This window comes from Chiloscyllium plagiosum, chromosome 21 (assembly GCF_004010195.1).
Source record: "Chiloscyllium plagiosum isolate BGI_BamShark_2017 chromosome 21, ASM401019v2, whole genome shotgun sequence".
In the NCBI taxonomy this organism is placed as follows: Eukaryota; Metazoa; Chordata; class Chondrichthyes; order Orectolobiformes; family Hemiscylliidae; genus Chiloscyllium; species Chiloscyllium plagiosum.
Genome location: NC_057730.1, coordinates 2,987,027 through 2,998,156, shown reverse-complemented (window position 1 = coordinate 2,998,156; position 11,130 = coordinate 2,987,027). Strand labels below are relative to the sequence as shown.

At 39.7% G+C, this 11,130-nt stretch overlaps 1 protein-coding gene across 1 annotated transcript in view; it reads left to right on the top strand.

Annotated features, from left to right (window-relative positions):
* pemt (phosphatidylethanolamine N-methyltransferase) overlaps nucleotides 1-11,130 on the top strand; it is a 137,024-nt gene that overhangs the window by 118,356 nt on the left and 7,538 nt on the right. The window contains exon 6 of the mRNA XM_043711053.1: nucleotides 1,324-1,435. Coding sequence (XP_043566988.1) covers nucleotides 1,324-1,435 — 112 coding nt within the window. The remainder of the gene's footprint in view (nucleotides 1-1,323; nucleotides 1,436-11,130) is intronic.

The window sequence follows — 11,130 nt, the reverse complement described above, 5'->3', positions numbered from 1 at the left end:
AGGGGTCATAGTTTTAAGCTGTTTGGTGGAAAGTATAGAGGGATGTCAAAGGCAGGTTCTTTACACAGAGAGTTGTGAGATCATGGAATGCGTTGCCAGCAGCAGTTGTGGAAGCGAGGTCATTGGGGATATTTAAGAGACTGCTGGACATGCAAATGGTCACAGAAATTTGAGGGTTCGTACATTAGGTTTACCTCACATGAGGATCAATGGTCGGCACAACATCGTGGGCTGAAGGGCCTGTTCTATGCTGTACTGTTCTATGTTCTATGTATCAGTGCAGACTCGATGGGACGAATGGAGATTTGAAGATAGATTTTCACCCAAACAGTTCTTCGTATCTTGGAACTTGCTGAGTGAAAGGGTAATAGATGCATGAACCATCAAGGCATTTAGGAACTATTCAGATGACCACTTGAAATGCCATAGCACCAAAGGCTATGGGCCAAGTGCTGGGAAATTAGATTAGATTAGGTCGATGTTTGAATACCAGTGTGAACATGATGGCCAAAGGTTGTCTTTACGCTGCAAAAATTCTATGACTCTAATATTGAGTCTGAAAGACTAAAAAGTGCCAAAGCGGCAAATGAGGTGTTACTCCTCCAGCTTAAATTTATCCTTCGTGGGAAGGTCGTACCAAGCCCAGGAGGGGAATGTTTACAAGACAGCATGGTGGATTATTAAAATGGCAAGTAACTGGGGTGATGGGGACATTACTACGAACCGAGCAGAGGTCTCCTGCAAAGCAGTTCCCCCAGTCCGCATTTGGTCTCACCAGTGAAGGAGACTATATTGAGAACAAAAACAGAAATTGCTGGAAAAACTCAGGAGGGCTGGCAGCATCTGTGAAGAGAAATCAGATTTGACATTTTGGATCCAATGACCCTTCCTCAGAACCATAGTGAGAGACTGGAATGCTTATCTGAACGAAGCACAAGTCTCCTGAGTCTCCACTTCCATTTGCTCTCTTGGGTTGACATAAAATACCCAAGGTGTTATTGTGAGGTCCTGTCCAATATTTATCCTTAAACTAACATCACTGAAGCATATTAGCTGTCATGTGTTCAAACCTTGTACCTACACCTTAAATTACTTAATTAAGGCATTTTAGGATATTGATCTTAAGAAAGGTACAATATATTTGCATCTTTATCTTGACCATAAAGAAAGCAAGCTGCAAATATGGGTTCCATCAGTTGGTTATCATAGCATTATTATTTTCTTTGTGTATATAGTTCATTGCAAACATACTGTGAGCTGTGGTGAAGAAATAATTTGCACTGCTTGTATAAGCCAACTAAAATTAGCATCTACTTTTCACAGGAGACTATTTTGGAGTTTTGATGGAGGCCAAGATATTGTCTTTTCCTTTTAATCTCATGGAGAACCCTATGTATTGGGGGAGCACATTAGTCTACTTGGGCTGGGCTGTCATGTGAGTATGTAGACTTAAAATCATTTTGTATTTCTTCTTGTCTTTGCCTTCCTTTCTCGCTCTTAATTTTCATTTTCCCTTTCGTAACATAGAGCCCTTGAATTTTCATGAAAAGTGAGATCTGAATGCTAATGTAACTATTATTGTCCATTCTTTTATTGCACAAGTTAAAACAAAATACTTCACACTTTGATTAAAGAAGATCATTGATAATTATTATTTACAATGAATTACAGAGAATGATTTTAAAAAGCATCTGATAAGGCATTGTTTAGGAACTTTAATGAAATTAATCTACATTAAAGATAAAAATCACACAACACCAGGTTATAGTCCAACAGGTTTAATTGGAAGCACACTAGCTTTCGGAGCGACGCTCCTTCATCCTTCATCCTTTGTCGCTCCAAAAGCTAGTGTACTTCCAATTAAACCTGTTGGACTGTAACCTGGTGTTGTGTGATTTTTAACTTTGTACACCCCAGTCCAACACCGGCATCTCCAAATCATGTACATTAAAGATAAGTTGACTAAAGAGCAGAAACCAAAGATGAGGTGTTAATACAGTTTCTGGACTGGCAGCATTTTTTTAAGGAACTCTTTGGATATGACCATCATACTGGCATTTGTTGACTAGCTCTAATTACCCTTAAGTGATGAGTCACTTATTTTTATATTCATTCATGGGACATGGGAATCTTTGCTGGGCTAGTATTTATTACCCAAACCTCATTGCCCTTGAGAAGGGGTGGTGAGCTGCCTTCTTGAACCACTGCAATGCTCTCGGTAAACCTGCACTGTCCTCATGGAGGAAATCCAGGAGTCTGACCAAGTGACACTGAAGGAACAATGATAGATTTCTAAGTCAGCATGGTGAGTAGCTTGGAGGGGATTTTGCAGTTGGCGGTGTTTGCACTTATCTGCTGCCCTTGTTCTTCTGGATGGTAATAGTCATAGGTTTTGAAGGTGCTATCTAGGCATCTTGTAGATGGCACATACTGCTGCTACTGAGCATCAGTAGTGGAAGGAGTGAATATGATTCCAATTAAGTGGGTTGCTTCGTCCTGAATGGTGTCAAGCTTCGTGGGTGTTGTTGGAGGCAGGTGAGAGCCTTGAAGATGGTGGAAAGGCTTTGTGGATTCGGGAGATGAGTTATTTGTTGCAGGATTCCAAATTTATGACTTGCTTTTGTATCCACTGTATTCATATGGCTATTCCCAATTCAGTTCTGATCAATGGTAACCCCTAGATTGTTGGTTCAGTGATGGTAATGCTATTGAATGTCAAGGGGCGATGGTTAGAGATGGTCATTTACCTAACATTGTGTGGCTCAAGCGTTACATGCCCAAGCATGAATATTAACCAGATCTTGTTGCGTTTGAACATGGACTACTCCAGTATCTGAGGAGTCCTAAATTGTGCAGAACATTGTGCAGTTATCAGTGAGCATTCCCACTTCTGACTTTATCATGGAGGGAACGTCACTGATGAAACAACTGAAAATAGTTAGGCCTAGGTCATTATCCTTAAAAATCCTGGAAAGATGTCCTGGAGCTAAGACGACTGATCTCTAACAACCACAGCCATCTATCTTCCTATATGCCAGAGATGACTCCAACCAGTACAGATTATTCCATCATTCCTGACATGTGCCTTATAGATAGTGGGCAGACATTGAGGAGACAGGAGCTGAATTGCCATAGAATTCTCAGCTTCTAACCTTCTCTCATAGCTACAATGTTCTGTATGGCAAGTCTAGTTCAGTATCTGGTCAATGGTAACCCGCCCCAGGATGTTGATCATGGGGAATTCAGGAATGGGAATGTCAAAGGGAAAAGTTTAGATTCTCATTTGTTGGAGATGGTCATTACCTGGCACTTAATAATATCCATGCCACTTTTCATCAATCGACAATAGACAATAGGTGCAGGAGTAGGCCATTCAGCCCTTCGAGCCTGCACCGCCATTCAATATAATCATGGCTGATCATTCCTAATCAGTATCCTGTTCCTGCCTTATCTCCATAACCCTTGATTCCATTATCTTTCAGAGCTCTATCCAACTCCTTCTTAAATGAATCCAGAGAGTGGGCCTCCACTGCCCTCTGGGGCAGAGCATTCCACACAGCCACCACTCTCTGGGTGAAGAAGTTTCTCCTGAGCTCTGTCCTGAGGTCTACCCCGTATTTTTAAGCTGTGTCCTCTGGTTCGGCACTCACCCATCAGTGGAAATATGTTTCCTACTGCCAGAGTGTCCAATCCTTTCATAATCTTATACGTCTCTTCGAAACTCAAGGGTATACAAGCCCAGTCGCTTCAGTCTTTCAGTATAAGGTAATCCTGCCATTCCAGGAATTGACCTCGTGAACCTAAGGTTCGATGCTTCGATGTTGTCCAGGTCTTTCTGAAAATGGGCAATACACATATATCTATGATATATACTTTAAAAATATATAGAAATATATTTTAATCTTGACTGACATGTATGGATCTCTGGTACTTTGTTTTAACATAAGACTATTTCACTGTACAGTACTTCAAGTTCTCCTCTTTAAAGATAATGAAATTATAACTGAACAAATTAATTGCACTCCAAGTTTTGGAGTGATGATCAAATAGTTATAAATTAGAATTTTAATTTTGCTCATTACCTACAATAATAAACCATTTCAGATTTTAATGCTATAATGAAATGTCGATTTGGTTCTAGAGATTTTATAATGTTCATTATAATGTCCATAATAAATGCGTAGACATGTAATTTAAAATTTTGTCCAAAATTTGATTAAGACCTTTATGTATTTGGAATGAAATTAATTTCCTTGAATGGGACATTATAAATCTGTTTAATACATTTGTTATGTACTAAATGTCCAAAAACTGACTTAAAATTTGAAAAACAATCTAGATTAGTTTTATTAGATTGGGTGCTTAATTAATTAAACAATTGCCTGATTTAACTTGACATAATATACACTATTCTCTCTTCTAATTGCTGTTCCATTTTTGGTAATGATTCACTTTTCATTCCATTTCCAAGAAATACACTTTCAATTTATTGATAAGAAGCTTGAATTTACTTAAGTTTCAATGCTTGTTAATCCAAGCCTAAAAGTTTTAAATTGCACAAATCTATTAATTAGCATCAGAATCACCCTTGCGATACAATATTGACAGCTAGGAAATATGCCATGCTCTAAGGTGGAGTTAATTCAGTCATAAAACAGTAACAAAGAGTACAGGTTCATAGTTGCTTGGAAGTAGAGTCACAGGTAGATAGGATAGTGAAAAAGACGCTTGTTATGCTTTCCTTTATTGGTCAGAGCCAAAGGGTCTGTTTCCATGCTATACATCTCTATGGTTCCGTAACTCTACAGGAGGTCTCTGATTTCCAAATGTTCGATTTATGAACACTCGTACTTAGGAGTGTGATCCCATACAGGGTTGTAATTTCAAAAATCTGATAAAAGAATATTTCCTGTACTTATGCATAGCTATTTAATAATGCCTGTTATTCATATAGGAGGGTGGGTTGGGGAATTTCTTTTATTATTTGGGTTTAGTTTTGTACTACTTTTGTACTGTTTTGAATTACATTGTTTTGTATTTGTTGTAATATTTAAAAATCTATTTTTTCTGAATAAAAATAGATTATAAAAATAATGCCTGTTATAATATTCTGACTTGCATACAAGTCAATTTACGAATGGATTCCAGAACAAGCCGGGGCCTACCTATTGTAGTCGCTGTATCAGTAGAGAGTAATTCATTGTCAGTTAAAAAGTTAATCTATTTTGGTTGCTTCACGATATGTTGACCGCAGATATCAGCTCAGTGGTGCATAGATAAGGTGAATAGCAAAGGTCTTTTCCCTTGAGTTGGGGAGTTCAAAACTTGAGGGCATTATTTTATGGTGAGAAGAGAAATATTTAAGAGGGACCTGAGGAGCAACTTTTTCCACACACACAGTGGTTCATATGTAGAGGTGAACTGCCAGATGAAGAGGTAGATGCACGTATAGTTAGAACATTTAAAAGACTTTTGGGCAGATACATGAACAGGAAGTGTCTGAAGGGGTATGGGTCGAGCGTCGGCAAATGGGACTAGTTTAGTTCGGGAAACCTGATCAGCATGGACAATTGGACCGATGGGTCTGTTTTAGTTCTGTATGACTCTGTGACTCCATGTAAAAAAAACACTTACAAGGCAAAGCATTAATAACTTCTGAATTTGTTGAGCCCTTATCAACTAGTGCATACTACAGTTTCAAAAGGCAGTTAGAGTCATAGTTAGAATAAATGGAAGACACCATTCAGCCTATGCGCAAGGCAACTCAGTCTACATCCCGCCCTTTCCCAGTCAACCTACAATTTTTTTTGTCTTAAGATAATTCCAATTCCTTTAAAAAGTCAATTTGAAATTGTTTCCACCACACACTCAAGCAATTCATTCCAGATCATCACCACGCACTGTGGGGGAGGAAAAACTATTTCCTCCCGTCACCTTTAGTTCTTTTGCTGTTTTATTTAAGATGGTATCTTCAGGTTCCTGACCCTTTCGTTAACAGGAACAGTTTCTTCTGATCATCTCTGTTCAGACTCCCCAAGGTTTTGAACATCCCAAATATGACCCCTGTCAACTTTCTGTTTTGTAAAGCGATCAACCCAATACTCCAACCTATCCACAGGCTGAAATCTCTCTGCCCCAGGAACATTCTTGGATGTTTTCTGTTTTTTCTAGAAATCTCCAATGTACAAGTTTAAATACTGTATCATCCATATACTCTGCATTCCTAACAAAAAAAAATTGTAAAACAAAATGCATTATTAAATATAAAAGATATGCTAAATAAATGCAAATTAGATAACAGCAGGCACAGTGGGGCTCCACAAATACAATCAGCTTGAAGATTCAAGAAGAAGGACTTTTCCACACAGAAATGAGCAGCCAAGCTTTAACATGTTCTGGATACTCTTTATTGATAACTTTGCTTGAGAGTTTGTTGAAAGAAGCCTTGTTATCCTCAAGTGCAAACAACCACCTCTGATCACACTTGCTTCAGAATGGTGCCGATCGGTCACAGTGTCACATTGGAGTTGTCAACTCTGGCGAGTTGTATTCTAGGAGATGTCACAAAAATGGTATCACAGAAAGTTGGAAGCACAGCACATGCAGGTGAATTTCTTCACTAGCCCAACTTCTCATCCATCTGGCCATCTTACCCAACTTAACCTTGGCTACTCTCTCAGATTCCGTTTCTGATATCTATTAAAAGAGATATAGAGTCATGTAACACGGAAATAGACCCTTCGGTCTAACTTGGCCATGCTGATCAGGTTTCCCAAGCTGAACTAGTCCCATTTGCCTGCATTTGGCCCATATCCCTCTAAACCTTTCCTGTTTGTGTACCTGTCCAAAAGTCTTATAAATGTTGTCATTTTACCCGCTTCTACCACTTCCTCTGGTAGTTTGTTCCATATATACACAACCCTCTGTGTGGAAAATGTTGCCCCTTTCGTCCCTTTTAAATCTTTCCCTTCTCAACTTCAACCTATGCCCTCTAGTTTTGAACTCCCCTACACTGGGGAGAAAACCTTGGCATTTCACCTTCTCTATGCCTCTCATAATTTTTTAAACCTCGATGAGGTCACTTATCAACCTCCTACACTCTAGGGAAAAATGGCCGATACTATCCAGCCTCTCCTTATAACTTGGAGGGGAGCTTCCAGTCTCTGTACCCTTTCCAGTTTAATAACATGTTTCATATAGCAGGATGACCAGAACTGTATACAGTACTCCAAAAGTGGCCTCACCAATGTCTTGTACAACATCTTGTGACATCCCACCTCTTGTACTGAGCTCTAACCAATGAAGGCAAGCATGCCAAATACTGCCTTCACCACCCTGTCTACCTGTGACACCACTTTTAAGGAACTATTTACCTGCACCATTTTCTTTCTCCATTCTCTCTCACAACAACCACCTCAGGATTTGTGTTTAATTTTGGTTTCCAACACAAGTTGTGTTCAACTTTACAATTTTATAAGAAAACCAATAAAACTGTGCTGCCCTGATGAATCACATTAAACATCGGTGACATTTCTGCCAGGGTTGAGGTCAAGTGCCCAAATTTTAAAACTGTTACAAATATGTGAAAGGACCAGGCTTTAAATTGGGCCTTGGTTATCATTTCCTATAACATCATTGCCATTTCACCACGGTCCTAGCAACTGACAATTGATTGAAACATTGTTTCAACAAAACCAATTTCATAAACAACAACATTGTCTTCAGACAAGTGACTCATTTTAGATTTTTCTAAATCGGTGCATTTATTTTTCTCACCTCGCAGGTATCGGGCATCAAGTGATCCAATCTGTTTTCAAGCTTTGAGACTTTCTTTGAGATGTCAAAAGATATCTGGGCTGGGTACCTGTGGTATGAATTTTCCGGGCAGGGATATATAACAGTTAAGTTCTTCTCTTAATCTCTTGCCCCTTTGCTTCCTGTCATAGAATCATAGAATCCCTACAGAGCAGAAGGAGGCCATTTGGCCCATCAAGTCTGTACTGACCTTCTGAACAGCATCCCATCCAGACCCAGCCCTCTACCCTATCCCGCTAACCCTGCATTTCCCATAGCTAATCCACCTAGCCTGCACATCCCTGCACATTATGGGCAATTTAGCATGACCAATCTACCCAACCTGCACATCCTTGCACTGTAGGAGAAAGCTGAAGCATTAGTGGAAACCCACACAGGCACATGCAAAGCACCACACAGACAATCACCCAAGGTTGGAATTGACCCCGGGTCCCTGCTGCTGTGAGACAGCAGTGCTAACCACTGAGCCCATTTTCTCCTTAGTTCCCTCATTCTTACTGGAAGTTAGTTTGAGATTCAGACAGTGTCAGTGGGTAAACATTCCTGAAGAAGGGCTAATGCCCGAAACGTCGATTCTCCTGTTCCCTGGATGCTGCCTGACCTGCTGCGCTTCTCCAGCAACACATTTCCATCTCTGATCTCCAGCATCTGCAGACCTCATTTTCTCTTCAGTGGGTAAACAATCAGGCAGCAGCAGCGATATTCATGGGTAGTGTGCATACATGCTGTATCAATCACATGCTATGTGCTCACATAGCACCTGTGCAGCTGCTGCAAATACAATGAACTAAATGTAGCCAGTCAGAGCTTCTGCATGAAATATCGAATCACAGGATTGTCCTTCTAAAATCTCCCAGATGGCTTCTACTTTCCACAAGACGTTTGATGAATCTGGCTGCCTCCTGGCAGTTTCAGGAAGTTAGCAATTCGAAGTTCCATCAATGTGAAACAATGCAAAATGATGTTGAAGTGAAACACAATTATATTGAATTGAAATTGAAGATATAAATTGGCAACATTGGTCCTAAAACCTGAGAAACCTTAAAGCAAAACAATTTAAAGCAAGGCAACTGTATTTACTTCAGAAATTCACAGTATTGATCAAACGCAATGTAGTAATTCTTATATATGCTGCACTTATATATTTGTTTTTTCCAAGTGAGCAACATAGAAAATAATCTAACTCCAGTTATATTATTAATTCCTAAGGGAACCCATGACTCATTTGAGTTGTTTCACTTGAATTCATAATTTTCAGGAATGCAACTACAACTTTAAGTTGATTGTGTTTGTACCAGACCACATTTTCTTTTAAAGGTAGGACTAAATGACTGTTCAGTGTGGGTTTATAGTAGGGATTGCCACATCTAATATTCTTCACCAATGAAGTCAAAATCCTGTTCTGCTTATGCTCGAGAGCACAGCATTTTATTTAGAAGGAGGAAAAGAGAGCAGAAGTTAGAGATCAGATTACAATTCCAGAGTCAAAACGAAGGTGGTAACAAAATTCTATACTTAATTAAAATCCAGAAGGAAAAGAAGCCCAAAAATATGAGGTTTAGGCATTTTGACAGGAGATTGGATGCATGATCACGGTCTTAAATTTGTTACTGAGGTCATTTGGCCCGTTGTGTCTTCGACTGAGCATTATGGTACAGTGCCATTCTCCTAACTTGACTCCATAACCCTAAATAATCAATTAAAATAACTATCCAGTGCCCTCTTGAATGCCTCAGTTGAGCCTGCCTCCACCACATTTCCAGGCAGTGCATTCCAGAGTCCAGTGACCCGCTCTTTGAATACGTTTTTTTCCCTTGTATCATCACATTTCTTTCTTTTGCAAATTACCTTACATCTGTACCCTCTTGTTCTCAATACTTCTTTGAGACGGAACAGCTGTTCAGCTCGCCTCATGATTTTGAAAGCTTGGTTCTCTCCAAGAAAAGCAGTTTCAATCTATCTTCATAATGGAAGTGTCTCATCCCAGGGATCATTTTCTTAAGCCACTTCTGCACTCTCTCACATCCTTCCTAAAGTGTGGCACTCAGAACTGCACACAGCACTCCAGCTGAAGTGTCTTTGCTCCTCTAGTCTGTGCCTTACTGTATCTCCATGTTCTTTGTACCAAAATGTATCACCTCACACTTCTTCACGTTGAACTTAACCTACCATTATCTACTCATACCACCTGATTGTCATGTTTGTAACTCCATTCAAGGTATGTGAGTACTGCTGGCTAGGCAAACGTTCATGCTTTGTCCTTGAGGTATAGGAACACCCACAGCAATGTTAGGAAGGGACTTCAGGAATTTTGATTTAGTGACAGTGAAGGGATAGCAAGAAAGTTCCAAGTAAGGGTGATGTGAAACTTGGAGGGGAGCTTTCAAGTGGTGGTATTCCAATGCATTTGCTGCCCTTGTCTTTCTAAGTGGGAGAGGATGTAGTTTTGAAGGTGTTGTCAAAGGAGTGAGGTGTTGTGCATCATGTACATGATATAAATTGCTACTACTGTGAAGATGGTGAAAGGAGTGAATGTTGAAGATGATGGATAGTGAGCCCAATCAAGCAGATTGCTTGTCCTGTATGGCACATTCCTCTATGCAAATGGAGAATATTCTGTCACAATGCTGACTTGTGCTTTGAGGAAACAGGGAATGAGTGACTTGCTGCAGGATTCCTAACTTCTGATCTGCTGTTCTAGCCACAGTATTAATATGGCTAGTTCTGCTCAATATATTGTCAATGGTAAACCCCAGGATGTTGTTTGTGGGAGATTCAGTGATAGTAATAAAAATAGAAATTGCTGGTGAAACTCAGCAGGTCTGGCAGCACCTGTGGAGAGAAAGCCAAGTTAACGGGAGTCACCAAACTCTAAATGTTAAGAACTGGATAGCAGCCAAGAAAAAGTGGTTCTCATTCCAATGATTTCTAATTAACCCACATTTTTTTCATTAGAACAGGAGTAGGCCATTTAGCCTCTTGAAAATGTTCTGCCATTCATTAGGATCATGACTGATTAAACACTTCAATATCTTTTACCCACCCTATTCCCATAAACCTTTATGCCATTGTTAATTAGATATCTATTCATCTCTAAACATACTCAACAACTAAGATTCCACAGCTCCCTGAGATAGAGAATCTGTGGATTCACAGCCCTATGAATAAAAATGTTTCTCCTTACCTTGGGCCTAAATGGCATCCCCCTTACTTTTAAATTGTGTCCCTTGGTTTTAAACTGCCCAACCAGGGGGAATATCTTACTTGCACCTACCCTGCCTATTGCTTTAAGTATTTTATAAGTTTCCATCAGAT